The 21,398-nt window shown below is 39.1% G+C and overlaps 1 protein-coding gene across 1 annotated transcript; it reads left to right on the top strand.

Moving 5' to 3' along the window:
* Nucleotides 1-8,204: 8,204 nt before the first annotated feature.
* On the top strand, nucleotides 8,205-21,023 carry LOC126374606 (uncharacterized). Its single transcript, XM_050021296.1, has 12 exons — nucleotides 8,205-8,243; nucleotides 8,767-8,832; nucleotides 9,512-9,644; nucleotides 11,181-11,185; nucleotides 11,393-11,452; nucleotides 12,218-12,319; nucleotides 12,912-13,050; nucleotides 15,589-15,701; nucleotides 16,217-16,430; nucleotides 16,739-17,008; nucleotides 19,264-19,497; nucleotides 20,929-21,023. The coding sequence occupies exons 1-12, from the start codon at nucleotides 8,205-8,207 to the stop codon at nucleotides 21,021-21,023; spliced, it is 1,470 nt and encodes a 489-aa protein (XP_049877253.1).
* Nucleotides 21,024-21,398: the final 375 nt, after the last annotated feature.

Here is a 21,398-nt window from a genome sequence, read left to right as displayed (position 1 = left end):
TGGAAGTTTGTATGGAGCATTTCGCATTAAAATTTGGTACCTAGGTATGCGGACTATTTGTGACCAACATTTTTTTTTAATCTAACCCCCAACCTCTTCAAGAGTTTTCAAGGTAGGAAGCTAAAAATCGGAAGGCGCGGGAAAAAACTAGTTGTTCATAAAATCAAATTAGGTACAAAATAATAGTTAATCCTTCCTAGTAAGATTAAACACATTATTTTGTGTTAGTTCATTATAATAATTCCCGTTGATAAAGTCCAATATTATAACTGTTTTATTATATTTTAGGAAGGTGGGGCACTAAAAGTGCTCTATAAGCCAAATAATAGCTTTTCTCGGACACTTATGTCAGGAGTTTGTAATGAAAAGCCGAAAGGAAGTGCCGTTATAAGTAAGCATAATTAATTCTTAATTAGGTAGCTATGTATACGTAATAAGTAGGTGCTCATTTATGTTATTTATTAGATCCCTGATGAGAAAGGCGCAATGACAAATTTTAACAATGGGAACTTGCAGCCACACATAGACTCACGCCCGCCATCCCTAATGGGGTGGGCAGAGCCACAAGTGATCAAAGACAACTTGCAGCTACTGATGAGTTAAAGCCATAAGATAGAATAATGATTTATGCCTGTGCCCAGAATTGTTTGTATCTCAAACAACATGGTGATAAATAAAGACCCAATCGCTTTAATATTAGGTAATTACCTATAAATAACGGCCTCCGTGGTACAGTGGTTGAGCGTTGTGCTCACGATCAGGAAGTCCCGGATTCGAATCCCAGTGGGGACAAATCACAAAAATCACTTCGTGATCCCTAGTTTGGTTAGGACATTACAGGCTGATCACCTGATTGTCCAAAAATTAAGATGATCCGTGCCTCGGAAGGCACGTTAAGCCGTTGGTCCCGGTTACTACTTGCTGTAAGTAAGTAGGCGTTACATGAGCCATGTCAAGGGCCTTTGGCGACTCAATAATAACCCTGACACCAGGGTTGATGGGATTGGTAATCCACCTCACAATCCACACGATAGAAAAATAGTAATTATTTCGTTTATCAGGTACCAGAATACGCTGCTACGGTGCACAGAACGAGAGTGACGTGGACAATATCCTCGGACACAACACATCCCATAATACCGCCATCATTGACTTTGAGGTAAGTGGCAACCCTTCCCTATGTTAGATACTACTTCGTTAGCTACTTAGTTAGGTAGGTATATATTAGTTAGCTACTTAGTTAGGTAGCTACTTAGTTAGGTAGGTATATCTACCACGAGTAATCTCATACTGATAATGACTCGGTCCATTCTGATTGAATAGCCTTCCGAATTGAATGTTTTCTCTTCGCCCCGCACTAATATGTATCCGCGACCTCACCCCCTGTAGGTCTTTTTTTAATCTTGTAAAAGGGAGAGCGCGCCGAATGTGTCTCTCTCGCACTGAGCCGCGCTAAGAATGAGATTTTTGTATGAAGTACTTGAAGAGCTCGGTGGCGCAGCGGTTAACGCGCTCGGTCTGCGATTGTTGAAGTTAAGCAACTTTCGCAAAGGCCGGTCATAGGATGGGTGACCACAAAAAAAAAACAGTTTTCATTTCGAGCTCCTCCGTGCTTTGGAAGGCACGTTAAGCCGTTGGTCCCGGCTGCATTAGCAGTCGTTAATAACCACCAATCCGCACTGGGCCCGCGTGGTGGTTTAAGGCTCGATCTCCCTATCCATCCTTGGAAGGCCCGTGCCCCAGCAGTGGGGACGTTAATGGGCTGGTGATGACCCGTACTTAGGTATAGGTATATCGCGCGCGCGTGAGACCTTATATCAACCAATGCTATTGAATACGCGATAAATAATACAATTCTACTGGCTCATTATAGCATGCTGCAGACGTTGCGATTTGTCGCGTTTGTCGCCTGCGGTCGCTTTCGGAATGGAAGCGTAGATCCTAAAGACCTTATTCATCATTACTAATTTCAGAACCATGCTTTGGTTGGTGTAGCATTCTCCATACTACTTTTTAGGAAAAAATAGGGCAGTGGTTTCTGTCTGACGCGAGTGGGATGGCGCCCAGAGTAGTCTATTTCAAAGTCGTACTAGGACTCCTGTCCTCCGCCTCTGACAGTACTGACAGTTACTGCTGCCCTCTGCCAGGTTCCAGGTTATAGTCTTGGTGACTTGCCCCTTCCGTCCTGCAATGCTGTACTTCGCCTCTGCATCCGTTGAGGAATGACCTTATTAGGTAGGTATATTACGCGACCGAGTCTGGTACAGTCATGAGCAATATAATGTACCCACTTTAGGACTCTGTCGCACTAACATATTTGACATTTAGTGAGACTTACAGTTCAATTTGTCATAAAAGTTAATGTGACATGGTACCAAAGTGTATGCATATTAATGCTCGTGACCGTACATCGGTTGCCCACCCAATATGCTATTACCCTGCCCGATCCCTATTCATCGAGGCTGATAGATTGGGTAGCGTAATAAGACCTTTAATTATATGGATAAAATGGTTACCTAGGAACAACTGTTTTTTATTCTTTATTTTACAGAATTTAGACGGCACTAAGTTACCAGATACACTTAAATATAACATTAGACTGTGGGATGTACAAACGAAAGAAAAACAAGTTTCGATGTTAGCGGATTTGTACCGATTGTATGATGATGATTATGACAATCCGTACACGAGTGAGATATAATTCTTGATTTTCTTTTAAATGATTTTAGGTTTTCGTTTTTATGCTTACCTTCTTCAAGACCCCGATACCGACCGGACCAGGGTGGTTGACAATTACCCTCACTCAGAACTTATCGCTATCGGCCCACTTGGGTCGATTAATTCTTTAAAATATAACCCTTTCAGGTGACGCCCTGAATCGAGGTTCACGTCTAACTGGGCGCCTTCAGGCCTGTTGTATTAAATTTTTGTGCCGGGCGCCTTCAGCGCAGCGGTCGGACAAATGGGGAGCGCTGAAGGCTCTCCCAAGTAGTTACAAAAAAACGAATGTGCCTGATCTCGGAAGAACTAATCATTTTTTTGAAGGATTTTTGTTCATAGCCTTCACTCGTGCTTAGGGAAAGTCACAAAGAGAAATTGTAATCGTCATTAAGCCGACCCCTGGTTGATGGCGCCGGCGTCGGTGTCTCTTCTATCGTGTGGGTTGTGAGGTAGATGACCAACCTCATCAACCCTGGTATCAGGGTTATTATTAAGCCGTCAAAGGCCCCTGACGTGATTCAAGTAACGACTACGTACGGTCGCAAGTACTAATATGTATACTCTTTGAAACCATGTCACATTAACTGTTTTGACAAATTATACCATAAGTCTCATTAATTGTCAAATATGATAGTGCGACAGGGTTCTAAAATGGGTACATGATATTGTTCATGACTGTACTTACATCAGCACTATTTGCGTCGGCATGATGACAATACATAGATTGAAGAATTTCGCATGGATAGGAGGACCCGGTGGTGTAATGGTTAAGTTCGTCCCGGCTTGACAAGAGCTGGGTTCATGTCCCGTCCGAGTCAGATTTTTTTTTTTTTTCAGTTTAAATTTATCTTTGAGAACTAATCATATTTATGATATTATACCGTTTCCAGATGAAAATGTAGCGCTCTTAACCAATTTACAATGGCAGTTAGACAAGGCTTACCTGCAAAAGCTGTCCGGGGAACGAATAGACCATGTAACGTATAACTTTTTCTGGAAAATAAAACAAACGGGAAAATTCTTCTTCTATCGTGTGGGTTGTGAAGTGGATAGCCAATCTCACGGACCCTGGTGTCAAAGTTACTATTGAGGCGCCAAAGGCCCCTGACGTGTCTCTTGCAGCGACTGGAGTAACTAGCACCAAAGGCTTAACGGGCATATTACTTTCGGAAAATCTCGTGTTCAGCCTGTAATGTCCTAGCCAAGCTAAGGGTCACAAAGTGATTTTTGTGATATGTTCCCACCGGGATTCGAATCCGGGACGACGGCTGAACGACGGAGGACGGGAACATCGATAAAAGAATTTTCCGTTACTTTTCAGATCTTTCTATTTTTTCTTTTTAATAAAAAGTCGGTTTGCATCTGACCATAAGTATACTCACCAGATGGTAAATGAAAATGTGCTAAGCTAGTACACGCTTACCTAGTGAGAAGAGTGTATACAGGATGTTAGTGACTTCGTAAAGAAAACTTTGAGGGATGATTCAGGCCATGATTCTGAGTTGATATCAAGTGGAATTTTCCGTCGCAAAAGTATGGAATGGAAAATAATTAAAACAAAGCAAACATTTTCATGAACTTTCCGACAGGAAATTCCACTTGATATTAACTCAGAATAATGAACTGGATCAGCCCCCTCAGTATTCGTTACGTCACTTAGGTATATCCTGTAATTATTATGTTATTTCAGCGTATGCAATTACATGCAGTCTCAGAAAGCCATAATATTCCAGTGTATTTAATAAGTAGTTTTCTTAAAGTGTGCATGTTACTGGGTCCTTTGCCGTATTTCATGTACGAAAATTCAAAGACGGTTATGAAGAAAAGGTCTGGAATGAAAGTAAGTTCACTTTAAAAATTAACAAAACATACATAGGTAACAATAGCGATTCGAGTTTCCGGTTTTTTATTGTTCACATTTTTAAGCACCCGTTCACATAGCAATCCGCCACGTTTTTATACCCATTCGGCACCGTCTCTGCGTTCATTAGGCTTAAGGGGCCAAGAAAAATACACGCATTTAATCATAGTTCGATTAAAATATTATGTCCGTTTCTTTCGTGGTCATCATCTACCTATCATTATTCCGTTTTTCACTGGGTCCGCTTACCTGACCTGAAAATTTGACAGGTCCGATTTTTCGGATTTCTTTCATGGTGCTGATTATTATTTTAGACCTAGTTTATCTTTAGTCTTTGCTTTGTAATAAAAATCGCCCCGATTTCTGCAGACACCTAATTTTATTTTAAGTTATACCTGTCATTATCTTATCCGCCGAAAAGGAAAAGGACGGGAAATTGACAACTGTTAATTTTAAAATTAAGGAATTACCCGGACGAAGTATATAGGCATCTCGCTGTTATGCAACCCGTTTCACGTGTGCTGTCAACTTTATTCTGTCGGGTTATTGGCCAATATACAATTACGGGTTTTTAAATTTCTGCCTAAAATGTTCGTGTTTCATAAATTTTATGCCTGTCGATTACCCGTCCCTTTGTTTTTCAGCGGATAAGAAATTGACAAGATATAACTTAAAATTAGACGGTGTAACCAGGAATCAGCATCATTAAATCCTTTTGATATAATAACGTAAGTCGGTAGGTACCTAACTCTTGTTGTAATCTTTCATGCCGAAACAACTGGACCGATTTCGATAGAAATTTGCACACAGACTTCATTAAAGGATTTATTGTTTTTATAGGAATCGGGTTCATAACCCTTTTAATGCCAGCCTTTTAATACGCCAGTCTCGGCTTGACAAGAGCTCAGGGTTCAAGTCCCGTCCAAACCAGAATTTGGAACGCTTATTTCTACATCATAGTATATAAATAACGGTTAGTTTTTTTTTTTCAGGAATTTTTGAAGTTATATGGCGTATCCCACAATACAATTCGTAATTCCAACATTTTGACTACTACGTTTTTTGGAGCAATATATTCCATATTTGCAACTATACTATTGAAGGTATATTGATATTGCCTGTGTCTAAGATAAATTATAAAATGCTAATCTGGAAATTTAAACCAGTCTAAGTTGATCAAAAATGTATTGCCCCATATGTAGTTTATACACAGTGAACGTGTTAATAGATAAAACGACCTTTAGATGATAAAGATTTACCCAGATGCGTTCGAAAATCAAATCAAATATACTATATTGCACACAACATACAAAACAAATTTACACAAATGGATGATAGAGATGAGGAGCTCGATGGCGCAGCGGTTAACGCGCTCGGTGTGCGATTGTTGAAGTTAAACAACTTTCGCAAAGGCCGGTCATAGGATGGGTGACCACAAAAACAAAAAAAAACTTTTTCATCTCGAGCTCCTCCGTGCTTCGGAAGGCACGTTAAGTCGTTGGTCCCGGCTGCATTAGCAGTCGTTAATAACCATCAATCCGCACTGGGCCCGCGTGATGGTTTAAGGCCCGATCTCCCTATCCATCAATAGGGAAGACCCGTGCCCCAGCAGTGGGGACGTTAATGGGCTGATGATGATGATGATGATGATGATGATAGATACAGTACAATCTGTAAAAATCTTTTGTTTCTTCTGTCTGTTTTGTTGTGTAAAAATAAATAAAGAAACAAACAGCGACACCAGTGTCGAGAAACAGAACTAGATAACAATGCGCCCAGTTATATCTCTATGTGGTGAAGTGATTATAGCAAATCGACAAATAGATTGCTCCCATCGATCTGCCGAACCGAAATAATCGGCCAAAGCACAAAATGGCGGCATATTGCGTTTTGCCCAGACAGATTTTTAAAAGCCCAGTTCAACGATTAGCCCGCGACATAATGTTTTTTTTTGCAATCAGATCACGTACTCCCCTATCCTGCCGTACAGCAACTCATTCCTAGTTGCAATAACACTTGTATTTCATTTTGTGTCAATTGTTTCACTCGCTTTCATCACAAGCACACTAGCTCAGAACTGTAAGTATCTACCAAGCGTTATTTTTATTTTATTTTTTCCTTTTGCTGGGCTGAGTGTGAAGAAAAACGCGGGCAGCTGCTCATCTTCCCGGGCTGGTTTTGATAACCAACAAAGAGATTGCATTCTTTCTAATCTAACATAATATATCGTTTTATGGACTCCTGTAGGCTCTGCACGGTAACAGCGCGTGGCGAGACTTATATCGAGGCCTTCGACCAATAGGCGTTTGACATCCATCTACGTAGATACCATTCGTAATGTTTATTGGTCGAAGCGCTCGATATAATTCGCGCCGCGTACGGCGCGGTTGTCATACAGACCCGGCTAATGTCTCGCTTTATTAAACATTTTAACATAAACAGTCTTTTTATGGAAGATAGACAAGCATTGTGACCACTATCTCACCTGATGGTAAGTGACTATGTGGCCGAAGTTGGGACATGCTTACCTACAAAGTGCCTATTCACTCTTGCCTTGAAGAAGCCCAGGGTTGTCTAATACACGTTCTACCAACGAAAATAGTAGGTAATATGCTACTCAAGTTTTTATTTCGATTTTAGATCAACACTGCGACAGTCTAGCTCTATTGATATACATGATAACTTTTATCATTAACACTTTATTGTATCGAAAAAAGTCCTTTGCGGATTATATAGCGTGTGCCATCATACCTCACGCTCCCCTTTTCGTGTTTTGGGATGAAATCACTACTCTTCAACGAAAGCGTAAGGATACTTTTTTTTTATTTATTTTTTTGCGAAATATATTCGTTTCGCAGGTATCTACAAAGATTTTTAGGAAATCCCAGAAATCAATATTATTTCGATTAATAGCTGCACGCACACACGAAAGAACATCGAATAAGAAATGGTGTATTTTTCGTATTTAAAATTAATTGCCATGAATTTCACATCTGCATTTTTTTTATAACCATTTTGACATTGTTTTATGTTTCATGGTTCTGTGTATATTTTCAAGATTAGAAACAGTTTTTTCCGACACAGTTATAGCTGGATATTGGGCCTTATCGCTACCAACCCACTAACCACTATCAACCCACTAGGGTCGATGAATTCTTCAAATATGATCTCCTCAGACGACGCCCTGAGCCGAGGTTCGTTCACAAATGGAAACCCTCAGGCCTGTTGTTTTATATTTTGTATCTGGTGAGAGCCCTCAGGGCTCCACATTTGTCCGGTCAAGTAGTTAATGCCATCTGCAGCAAATCTTCGATAAGTCACGGCAAAGAAAAATAGGCCTAGTCGGCTTTCTGGGGTCGGCTAATCAGCTACTTGGCTAATCAGCCAGTCGGCTAATCAACCAGTTGGCTAATCAGCCAGTCGGCTAATCTGCTCAACCCGTAGTCAGCACATCTCACTTGTTATGGATTATTCTTCAGGTATAGGTATCCAATTCTCAAATATGTGGACGTCGCATGGCTCAAAAAAGATAGCTTCAGTTTTTATGGTTTGGGTTTTCTTTACGATCCACCTCTTCCTGATACTGTGCCTGTCCTGGTATCTCGAGGCTGTTAAACCGGGCATGTATGGCATTGCTCATCCCTGGAACTTCTTATGTCAAGTAAGTTTAATATCTATTTTACTTATTAAGAGAGGAGGCCTATATCCAACAGTGGGTGGATACAGACTGAATAGAGAGAGAGAGTAGATTACTTATTAAATTCCACACCACACAGAAGTATTATAAACCCCTTAATATATACAGTTTCAGATGGTATCAAGTGGAATCTCCTGTCGGAAAATTCATAAAAGTTTTTGTTTTTTAAATTATTTTTAGTTCCATACTTTTGCGACGGAAAATTTTACTTGATATTAACTCAGAATCATGGTCTGAATCATCCCCCTTAGTATTCGTTACGATGTCACTAACACCCTGTATAGTATGATTAGAATGCCAGCAGGATAAAGATACAGTAAGTTCATTGCCTAGCGTGAAAGAGACAACATTATAATATGTATCTTTCGGCCTACAGATATTCAGCTTAGTACGAAAGAGAAGAGAGATATGTCACTAAAATCATTCTACGTTTTAAGGGGTTACTTACATTAATGTGGGAGTTGAAAGTGTTACTTCCTTCTTTCAGCGAAAATATTGGTTCGTTGTAAAGAAGAAGATTCGTAAGAAACAAGTTAAAGGCGTGAACTTCCACGTAACGGCCGAAGGACAGAATGTACAAAAGGACAATAGATTTTTCGAAGCACAACCAGCGGGTACGCGGATCGCAATAAAAATTGCCGGAGTTACAAAGGTAAAACGTGGCTCACAGGAACCGGATGTTACATAAACACTTATTAAAGTGAGTATAATAATCTACATAACTTCATGCCTGTATCCTCAAGCCTCATAAACCCCAGGATTATAATATAAGTACAGCTCCTCGCCAGCTGTGTCGAAGTTCCATGTATGTAGGTAATAGGGGACGAGCCTACTGACTCTGAAAACCACGTGATATCAATCATCTATGATGCAACAATGAATTCAAATCCATAAAGTCGAGTTCAGTGGTTTAAAGACATAACCGAGATTCGATCTCGTGGCACTACAATGTCATTTACCAATAACGTGAAGATATATAGCCACGGAGTAATGCTGCGTTATTGGTACGTGAAGTGAGTCAGCCTCCGGCGCTCCCCTTTTGCCTGGTCAAGTAATTAATGCCAACTAAGCGACTCCGCCTCCGGCCTTTTGAGTCACGTCAATACAAAGACCGGATATTTAGTAAGGAGGCTTTTACCAGCAAACTCTTGTTTGGCTCCGTGTTCTAATCCTCTTGGATCAACAACCCTGAATGCGAGAATAAAGACCAGTAGTTGTTGGGTTGGTTGCAGATATTCCGAAACTTCAACGAGCCCGATTGTCATGCTGTAGAAAACGTAGATCTGGAAATCCATAAAGGAGAGATCACTGTGTTGTTGGGAGTCAACGGTGCTGGGAAGTCTACTCTTCTGTCCATTGTTACAGGTTGGTTTATATCCTGGCAAGGATTAGATGTTTAAAGGGTGCAGACCTTCCTGCGTGCTCAAGAAGATATCCGGGATCTTCAAGGGTGTATAATTTCTTCGTTAACCCACAGTGGGCAAGCGCTTTAAAGGTGTTTTGTTCTGAAGCGCGTGGCACTGATTATGCTATATGAAAGATGGGACCCGTGGTTCTTTGCGAGATATATTGTAGCGTATGTGAAATGGTGTGTATGAATTTTGTAGAAGACGTTACGTCTACTACTCCGTCCGTCCGTCTTCGTCCTTCTAGGCGAGCACGCTCCATCTTAGGCCTCATCAATGCCTTTGGGTAAGTGTGGGGCCAAGAGCAAACCTATCAAAGGTAAAAAATAATAATTCTGAAACCCCTGTTTCTGAGGATTGAAACACAGGTACAATGCACGTTACATGAGAAGAAAGAAATAAAATAAGACCCTGTCAGTGTCGATTGCTAAGGCCCCAGGATCCAACGATTTGTGCAGAAGCCTAGTACACATACATACATACATACATAAACGCACGCCTATTCCCCAGCGGGATAAGCAGAGACTATGGAATTCCATTTGCTTCGATCCTGACACACTTCTCTAAGAGAAGTAAGCAAGACTTGCTTCCTCCACATTCATCAATCGTTTCATACACGCACGCCGGTTCAGAGTAGATCGTACTAAACCTTTTCGAAGAACATCTCCAATTTGGTCAATATACGTCCTTCTAGGTTGTCCTTTGCCAGCCCTACCATCAACCTTCGCTTTATGTACTGTTTTTGTAATCCGTTTCGCTCCTCCTTCATCCTATCTGCGTGTCCAAACCAACCTTAACATTCCCTTCTCAATCAATCATTATACTACTAATCCCTATACGTCTTTTACACCACATTTCTCTTATACTTTTATACGTTTTTCACTTTTATATATGGAAGCCTGTAATTGGCCTTCTGCTAACTACTTTTGTATTTATTTGTAATTGAAGCTGTCAGCTCTTTGATGAAAATAAAATAAATAATTACCTATCACACTGTTTCAGCCTGTGTGCCTAGTAGGTACACTGATAAACTGTTTAAACTGGGCCCACAAACAAATACTATTGCTTTAAGTTTGTTTTAAGTTTACGCGGTTATTATCATTATTAAAACACATAATAACGGATTCTTACCGCGTTTAAATCAGGGATATGATGTCATCCCGTGATCATGGCACTTGCAATAGTGCCGAAAAATCGGGAGTCTCATATCCCTGATTTAAACGCGGTAAGATCCCGTTATGTGTTTTAATTTCTCTTTTGTTTTGTATTTTGTTTTTTCCTGTTTGTGCAATAAAGTTTTTATGTTAAAATAATATTATGTCAATGACGTTTTTTTTAAGGAATGTTTGGTGCTACTCATGGAAAGGTGTACATTAATGGTCTGGATAACTCGACGCGATTCAATGACTCGCGAAAAGATTTGGGATATTGTCCACAACGCGAAATGACCTTCGAATACCTTACTGTTATGGAAAATATTTACTTCTTTCAACAGGTGAGGTAACAATGAAATATAATGAAGTTTTTATTTTCTGTGCCCTTATTAAACTTATGTCTATAATTCTAATGCCTACCACCAGCTATAACATTGGATTTTGTCTTTATATAACCCGTGCTTAGGGAAACTCAAAACTCACGACAGTCGGTCCTAAATTGGAGCTAACCTAGTAATGCTGATTTATTTTTGCTTCTTACGTTATGTTCCAGCTAAAGGGCGATACCATTGCCAGTGGAAATAAAGACCATCTAATGCGAGCCCTTGACTTGGTCAGTGTTGGTGACTTCTATACTAAAGGACTTCCAACTGGCATAAGAAGAGCCTTGCAGGTCATTTTTTTACATACTTATATACATAAATAAACTCTTCAAAATTGTATTTTTGCACAAACATGTTCACGTATCATACTCGTATCAGCTATTAACACAGACCAAATAAAGTTCTTCGGTCGTGTGGGTGGTGAGGTGGAATACCAACCCCATCAACCCTGGTGTCAGGGTTACCATTGAGCCGCCATGGCCCCTGACATGACTCATGTAACGACGACATACATCAGTAAGTAGTAATCGGGTCCGAAGCACAGATCATCTTACTTTCGGACAATCAAGTGATCAGACTGTAATGTCCTAACCAAAATAGGGCTCACAAAATGATTTTTGTGATATGTCCCCAATGATTTTTGGATTTGAACACGGGACCTGCAGATCGTGAGCGCAACGCTCAAACCACTGGACCATGGAGGCCGTTACCGAATAAAGTTGATAACTGTCGTAAGTCAAACTAGTGGCGTATTATCGTGATGGAAAACTAGTTGATTCGTTCGGGTTATATGTATACGTTTTAAAACTAACAGCTCTACATCATCCGTTCCTTTCTTCTCGGATGAATAAAGATGAATAGAATAGACACACATAGTTTAAAAGGACACACACAAAAACAAGACATTGTGATGAATATAATCAAGTATAACGTAAAATAAAATTAGGTGCTGTTTGCCGGAATCGGCAGCAATGTCTTTTCATTTCATGTTTCAGATAGTATGTGCCTTGATAGGAGATGCTGATGTGTTGGTGTTAGATGAACCCACTGCTGGCATGGACTCAAAGATGAGGCATAGAGTTTGGGACTTGTTACTGGCAAGTTATTTTCTACAAACGTACTCTAAATCACTGAATTCAAGATTGTTTGAATCATAAATATTAATGACACGTTCCACTGTAAAGGAAAACATCGACAGGAATATCAATGCTGCAGAAATGTGAACAAAGAAGTAATAATTGGGTTTTTTCATCAATACCTTCAGAAACGGACCCAGTGATGGCCCTAGCAAAATATGTAGGTGGTACGAGACCTGAAAGTGGCGCCCCTCAGTTCATCAAAATACAAAACCCGCAGGGGCTGCAGGGTGGACCATGGACTTGTTGATTTTGGCGCCCTCCCCTATTTAGGCGCCCGGTGCGGTCGCACCGTTCAGACCTAGGGCTGCCACTGAACGGACCTTACAATACCTATCTTGAGTAGGCCTACCTGTTTTGTGACTTATGACAATTTACGTGGATGAAAAATAAATTTGCATCGCTTCTTGTTGTAATCTTGACTTTCGACATGTTTATCTCTATGAATTAGGTAAGGTGGCTGAATCAATATATTTTTGTCGGATCTCAGATCTTCGCCCAAGTTGACAACGTTAATAGTAATTTTGGATTTGCCAGTTTCTTTTATTTCCAGGCACTTCGTAAATATAAAACACTGCTTGTGGCCACCACTGTAATGCGGGAAGCAGATGCTATAGGTGATAGAATAGCAATAATCAACAAAGGAAGTCTGAAGTGTCACGGATCTCCTGCATTCTTGAAGAGTGCTATTGGTAATTTCATCCTTTATCTTCTACTATCGCCTGGATTTCGATGCTCAGCAATTCTGTTATTTTGCATTATTGTCTGTTTTATTTATCGCATGTCATTTTGATGTTGGTCATCACCATTGGTAGTGTGATGTAATCTTACTCTGTTAAAGTTACACTTTGAAAAATCTAGGTACTGTTAAGGGTACATCATTCTGAGGCATGGATTCCCATTAAGTGTACCCACACTGATGCAGACGCTAATGAGTTAGCCTCTCCTTACTGTAATCATAGGCTTCGCATGCCTATTTTAGACTATATTATTATATGACATCGTTGTCTTGAAATTGTACACTTTTCATGGTTGTTCAAGCACATTCTGCAGGAGAAGCCTTCGGCAGGTGGAATATCTGGCTTGAAGTCGTTTTATTCACCTACTCGTCACAGTCTGGAATCAGGTGTTGTCGTGAGCATGATGCCCGTCGATCACACGCTTTCTCTACAAATCTCGATCATCAGCGAATTCTCCCACGCCACGTGGTCAATACCAAGAGCTCATATCTCTCTTAGCGTTATCTTTAAATCGTAGCACCAGTTCTCATCATTATATAGTAAAGATAATGTATCCATAGGTGCTGATTTCAAGCTGTCGTTAAGAACAGCCGAAGGGTCGGCAGACAAAAAAGAAATCCAACAAGTCATTAATGAGAACTTATCAAACATGGAAGTGACTCTGAATAGTGACAGGCATCTCCCACTGAAATCCCGAATATCGCTAGCCCTGCCTTCGAATGATCGAGAACAGTTTCCGAAGGTGTTTGATGTTCTAGAAGCAAAGATGAGGGAACTAGGAATTACTATGATGGATGTAGGGATATCTATGGAGCAAGTTTTCTTGAGGTACTGTAAATTGGACTTTTTGACAGTCGCTACTATAAATAATAAGATTATGACAATCATTTAGGGCTGATTGTTGCTTTTATAAAGTAACCAAGGTCTGAAGACCGCTGGCTCTTAGAATAATACGAAAACAGTCTATTCAATTGAACCAGAGGCAGGGGGGGTTAAAAAGGCTACATCGGAGCAATTCATCGAAGACGACAATATTGCTTTTCGGCATTTGTTAACATTGCGCAGTTACTTTTATATGCGCAAATGTCAAATTGCAATTTTGCTTTTTAGATGAATTGTTTCAATGTGGCATTTTAACCCCCCTGCTTTTCCTTGGAGTTTTCTATACATCTTCAAATTAGGTACGCAGGGCAGGATAACAATATAAAGACTTATGTTTCCAAACCATTTTTGAGGAGGAAGAGCCATAAGTGATCAGGGTCAAGTCCCAACATGGTGGTGGTCAGATAGTCTCCTGATCCCCCATTATTCTGATTCATCATATTGGCTCACCACATATCACATTGTCTAACAGAAAGCTCGGTGAGGTGCGGATATTTAGTTTGATGATGGATGTACCTCTAACTACCCCATGTGGTATTTAGACCATTTGGACCATTCCAACGACTCACGACTAAATACATATTTTTTTAAGCAATAAATTAATTTATTTCTAGTTTTATTGAAGAAGATGATGACTTGTTTTATTATGATGGCGAATTGCTGTGTAAGTTTTTGTGTCAATAATTCTTTCGGAGAGTTGAACATTTATCAATTCAACATAATACATGCATAAACTCAAGCCAGTAATCCTTAATGGGCAGCCACAGATACTCAGAAGATTTGCAGCTACTTTTGATATAAAGGCCAGCTGGCTCTACATACCAACTGTGCCACGAATTTTATTGAGGGTTTCTACCAATAAACGTAGCGAATGCTTTCTTCGCCTCGATCCCGTGCCCCAAAGGCTGTGATGGGTATGATTGACTATATGATAAGAGCTGATCAACCCAACAATTACTAAAGAATAAGCAGCTGAACGTGTTCTTTGATTTTAATGCTTGCAGTCCAGTACATAAGCACTTTTTAAAGAAAACACTTTCGGCAGGGCTAACATGCGCGACGTGATAAAATTATCGATTGATTCAATACATACATACATAAACAGCCTATATACGTCCCACTGCTGGGCACAGGCCTCCCCTCAATCAACCGGAGGGGGTATGGAGCATACTCCACCACGCTGCTCCACTGCGGGTTGGTGGAGGTGTTTTTACGGCTAATAGCCGGGACCAACGGCTTAACGTACCCTCCGAAGCACGGAATCATCTTACTTTTTCGGACAATCAGGTGATTCAAGCCTGAAAAGTCCTTACCAAACAAAGGACAGTCTCACAAAGTGATTTCGACAAGTGATTCAATACATTTTGTCGAAATCGATAAGTTTATTTATTTCGAACAACACAGTATTTTGACAGAACGACATGACTTATTTCAGTTCACATATTAGCACTAATCGACAAAACGACATAATTAAATCGTTAGAATCGATAAAATGACCGTGACAAAATTGTATCACGTTGCGCATTTTAGCGCTACTGGTGTCTTATACGAGTATTAATTAAAGTTATACTCCTCAAAGTAACTGCTACTCGCTTGAAATATTTACAGATCAAATGGAAGACCTCATTAAAGGATTTAGACTGCATATGTACCAACTTACTGTGCTTATGAAAAGAGTTTTTACTTTCGTATGGTTTCATAAATACCAGTTCATATTGTTGGTGAGTAGATATTTCACTAATTGATATTACGCGTTGATAGATGGTAACAGTTGCATGAGACATAGTGCTTCTGCATTAATTGTAGGTCTGTACTAGCTATCGACCCACTCGATTAATTCTTTCAAATATTCTTCTTCTCAGACGACGGGCTGAGACGATTTGTTTCTTTGTTTGCATTGCGCACTTACTTTTATATGCGCAAATGTCAAATTGCAATATTGCTTTCTTAGATGAATTACTTCGATGTGGCCATTTTAACCACTCTGTTCGGTCTTTTTAGACACCCAATTTATCATCTCGTTTATCACAAATTTGTTTGTCATAATTGGTACATTTGGGCAAGCATTAGACCCAAAATCTCACCTGATGGTAAGTGACGATGTGGTTGAGAATGTAACAGCCTTTCCTTACCATAAGAAAACCCAAGTTCGCAGGCAAAGAATTCAGAACCTCAGTCAGGAAGCAAAATTGCTTCGATGTGGCCATTTTAACCCCCCTTTTATTTTCTCTTTCAGCAAGTCCTTGTACCTTTTATAGCGTTCATATTAGTAACATTATCATCAAATACGTATGGTGTGCGGGCGAAGACCACAATGCTGACATCTAATGACATTCCCAACGCGACAGTATTATACCATCCAGTTGGATACAGGCGACTTGACGTTTTCAATCCTTTAATAACACATTACCCGCACGTCAAATTTGCTTCTTCTAACAACCTACACGAAGGTATTTCTTTCATACTTCACGCGAGAATCAAAAACAAACTCCAGCCAAGTAGTTAATGCCATTTGCGGCAAATTTACAATAAGTCACGTCAAAAATAAAATAAAAAATAAAAGCAATATTTAATTGTTTCTTCATTCAGCGCTTGTCGCTATCGCCCACGAGGGTATCGAGGGTATATTCAAATATCACCCCCCAGGCTTCTTGTTTTAAATTTTATCCAAAATCTACAATAAGTGATGTCAAAAAAGAAAAAGAAACAATAAAGTTCTTACTTAGTTCTAAATTCAAATACTGATATACTTTTTCAGATTTCCAGAAAATTAAACAGAAAACCAAATTCGGCTACAAGATGGCTGGCAATCGCACGGATATTTATTACACATCCGATCCGTTGTATAAGAAAAACACAGCATCAACCGCTGTTAATATATTTAGCAACATGTTTATGTCCTTGCATATGCCATACGCGAGTAAGGACCATCATATTACGACGTCTATCGAACCCTTGCAATTTAAATCTAGTCAAGGGTTCAAAAACTTATACCTTTGCTTTGGTTGGGCCATGTGGGTTGTGTTTCGTAAGTATAGTTTATTTAATATTGCGACTATGCATGCCCTTAAGTAGGTAAGTAGTCGTCACATGAGCGTCACGGAACTTTTGTTCATAAAATGGCGGACCAAATGTTGACGGTGCTGACTGCTTTCCTGTACCACAAAACACACAACGACAGCTGTCGTTGACCAACTGATGCCATAAGTGCGCGTACGAGTGATAAGGACAGAGATAATAATCCCTGGCTATCGCAATGTAACTCAGTAACGGTCCGCTTGTTTACGTTTTTTATCTCGTCTGGTTGGCCTTACTTTACTTTATAAGAAAGTGGAATTTGATTCGCACAGGTTTTATCTACTGATGTCTTCTTATTCGTCTGAATGCCTCTTTAATCCATAGCCCCGTGGCTCCTTTGGACATAGGTTTTGACAGGTAGCCATACAAGTGCGTACGGGTGTTAGTGACACCGTAACAAATACTGAGGGGGATGATTCAGACCATGATTCTGAGTTGATATAAAGTGGAATTTCTTGTCGGAAAATTCATGAAAATTTTATTAATTTTGTAAATTATATTCAGTTCCATATTTTTGCGACGGAAAATTCCGCATAATAATGGTCTGAATCATCCCTCAAAGTTTTCGTTACGATGTCACTAACACCCTGTATATTTTTTTCTAGTATCTGTGGTACCTGTCGCTCCATTCATCCTGCTATGCATAGAAGAGTATTACAAAGGTGTTAGATTCACACACTTACATTTAAGTGTGCCTCCCTATATAATTTGGCTGGGCAAACTAATACCTCACATGTGTCTATACACAGCTATAGTTCCCACTTCGGTCATATTGTCAGCTAGTCTTTTAGATACTGACAATACTTTCGACCACAGTGATTTCCTTAGTAAGTACAGTGCTTCTATTTTGGTAATGTCCCTTAGATCCCTTGGCCACACTAACTTACTATAAACAAATACATTCGCTAAAATTCTTTCTAAAATAGCGTTGGAACCGTGTTGTAAATACGTATACATTAAGTTATGTAGATAGTATAAGTTCGTTTCGTCAAATTATGAGGATGTTTATGACTGTTTAAATAAAGTGCAATATCGGTTGTTCAGTGTCTTTACGCCGCGGACACTTTTTTACAGAGATTAGTTGTTTACTTGTTATATATATTATAATTAGGTCTATGGTTCAATAATAATTTATTTTCATTTGTTGCAGTATTCATTTTCATACTTATGATTATATTTGGACCAACGTTCCTTATATTTTCGTATGTTATCAGTTTCACTATGAATGAAAAGCATGTCATCACGAATATATACATGCATTCCATAGGTTATGGTAATATTTGTTTTTATTTTTATTTTATACTTAAACCGCATAAACTAAAAATTCAAAATCCGAAATAGAATACATTACTTATCTTTCCTTTTCGGAGGATAAGAAAATGACAGGTATAGCTTAAAATAAAATTAGATGGTGTCTACAGGAATCACCGCGTTTATGCATATAAATAGATATTGGTGCTAATTCCTATAGATTCCATTTAATTTTATTTTAAGTTATACCTGTCATTATCTTATCCGTTGAAAAAGAAAGGAACGGATGGTTGTTAATAGGTTAATTTTAAAATGAATAAATAACCCGTGTGAATAAAATAGGCATCTCGCTAATATGCAATCCGTTTGACGTGTTGTCTACTAAATTCTGTCGGGTTATTGGCCGATGTAAAAATTTTAAACGGTTGTTTTAGATTTCTGCTTAAAATTAACGTGTATTCTATCAATTTTATGCCTGTCGATTACCCGTCCCTTTCTTTTTCAACGTATAAAAAATGTCAGGTATAACTTAGAATAAAATTAGATGGCATCTGCAGGAATTAACACCATTGTGTAGATAATAGGGGGGTTAAAATGGCCATATCAAAGCAATTCATCTAATTAAAACACATAATAACGGGTTCTTACCGCGTTTAAATGGGGATATGAGACTCCCCAGGAGTCTAACCGCGTAAACTTAAAACAATTCATCTAAGAAAGAAATGTTGCAATTTGACATTTGCGCATATAAAAGTAAGTGCGCAATGCAAACAAATGTCAAATAGCAATATTGCTTTCTTAGATGTGGCCATATTAACCCACTAGATCTGATGATGTCCGGCCAGGGAGCACCACACATACCGTGCTAACAAATCTCCAGGTTAGGTAGACGCACCCTATGAAAAAGCGATATGTATGATGACATAATACACACATGACTTGTTTTTTTTTCAGGGTTTGTTTTACCGCTACTTCTTACTACACTACACGAGTTAAGCAATGCTAACGTCATTACTATAGCCATTTATGCGGTTCAGTTTTTGGGCTATTTAAACCCTATCTTCGGTTTTGCTAATGGAATGTATTACGCGGCTTATGTAGCAAGAAATAACGCCTTTTGTAGGGCAAACTTTCATTTATGCCCTAACTTCCCCGATGACTTTATATTAACTAAAACTAAGTGTTGTGGTGAGTATTTCTTTTAATAAGTATATTTCGTGCATAAATAACATTAATAAACAACCTATATAGAGTGTTAGTGACATCGTAACGAAAACAGGGATGGTTCAGACCATGATACTGAGAAGTTACCAAGTGGAATTTTCCGTCGCAAAAGTATGGAAATGAAAATAATTTAAAAAAACGCTAAAGTTTTCATGAATTTTTCGACAGGAAGTACGGGGTGTAAGCGACATCGTAACGAAACTAAGGGGGAATATTCAGCTCATTATTTTGAGTTAATATAAAGTGGAATTTTCCATTGCAAAAATAAAATTTAAAATACTTAATTTAAAAAATCACAAAAATATGGATTTTGCGACGGAAAATTCCACTGGTCTGAATCACTCACTCACACACACACACACACACACACACACACACACACGCGTGTGTGTGCCTCCCCTCAATCAACCAGGTAATAAGTCCGATATTTTATCACGTTTTTATGTGATGTTACAGTGTGCTTTTTATACAAATTCCTGTAAATTATTAATTAAAATTTACGTGTGTTCTATAAATTTTATACTTGTCGATTACCCGTCCCTTTCCGTTTCGGCGGATAAGAAAATGATAGATATAATTAAAATAAAATTAGTTGGTGGCTAACCACTATTTTTGGATGCTCGCTTGAACCACGAGGCAAGTGCCTTTTCACTCTTGATATTCTCAATCCTGATTTTGTGATTTCAGAGTCAAAGGACGGTACCGCGTATTCTTATTATTTTATAGCTGATAATATATGGTCAGTCGGGTTGTTTGTTATCGTAATGCTCATAGCAGATTGTATATTTTATTGGGTGAGTTAACCCTTCGTTTCTATATTTTTTTTACTAGTTTAAAAAAATACTTGGTTGCCTGGAAGTTTGACGTGTCTGTGTGTATGTGTCTGTCTGTGGCATCGAAGCTCCCAAACGGATGATCCGATTTTAATGTGTTTTTTTTCTTTGAAAGGTATATCAGTCGAGAGTGTTCTTAGCTATGTTTGGTGGAAATCGGTTTAGGTCTTGAAGGTCATCAGGTCGTTTGTTAGGTGTGATAGGAATGTTACACGCTCAGTTTGCTTGCAAGCTTATGTGGGATCTGACATTTGTAACACTAATGTCTTCTGGAACCACTGAGCTGGTCTGCTGTTAGAGTAATTTCTTCTGGTCGGGGGTTTTTTAAATTCTTATTTTTTTTTATATCATGGTCTGTGTGTGTCTTATGAAACGGGATACCATAATTTGTATTATGACTAGGGTAGGTAGCAATTCGTCTAAGGAAGCAGTATTGCTATTAAACGCGGCACGCTTAGGTACTTTTATATGCTCGCAAAGGTCAAATTGCACTATTCCTTTTTAGAGGGATTATTCCATTGTGACCATTTTAACCTGCTAGGTACTAAATAATTTATTGCAGATAATTCTAATGTTATTACAACGACGAATTATACAGAATGTATGGTCTCGTATAGTCAATTACATGTACAAAGCTCCAGCGAAGAGATGCACTAATGCGAGGGTAAAGGCGGAGGAAGAGTTTGTAAGAAATAAATTCAAAGAGTGTTAGTATCATCGATTGTTAACTATTTGTCTTATTTTTTGTATCACATTTCAAAGGATTCATACTGCCTATTCGTTTAAGTAGCACAGTAAGTAGGTACTTAGTACAAAACGTAACGCCTAGTTCCGTACAATAATTGAGTCTGCTTCTTCTATCGTGTGGGTTGTGAGGTGGAATACCAACCCCATCAACCCTGGTGTCAGGATTACTATTGAGCCGCCTAAGGCCCCTGACATGGCTAATGTAACGACTACAAAACTTACATCAGTAAGTAGTACCTTCCGAAGCATGGATCATCTTTCTTTCGGACAAACAGGTGATCAGCA

This window comes from Pectinophora gossypiella, chromosome 17, assembly GCF_024362695.1.
Source record: "Pectinophora gossypiella chromosome 17, ilPecGoss1.1, whole genome shotgun sequence".
Classification (NCBI taxonomy): domain Eukaryota; kingdom Metazoa; phylum Arthropoda; class Insecta; order Lepidoptera; family Gelechiidae; genus Pectinophora; species Pectinophora gossypiella.
The sequence above is the reverse complement of the archived record's forward strand: the minus strand, read 5'-3'. Positions and strand labels throughout refer to the sequence as shown.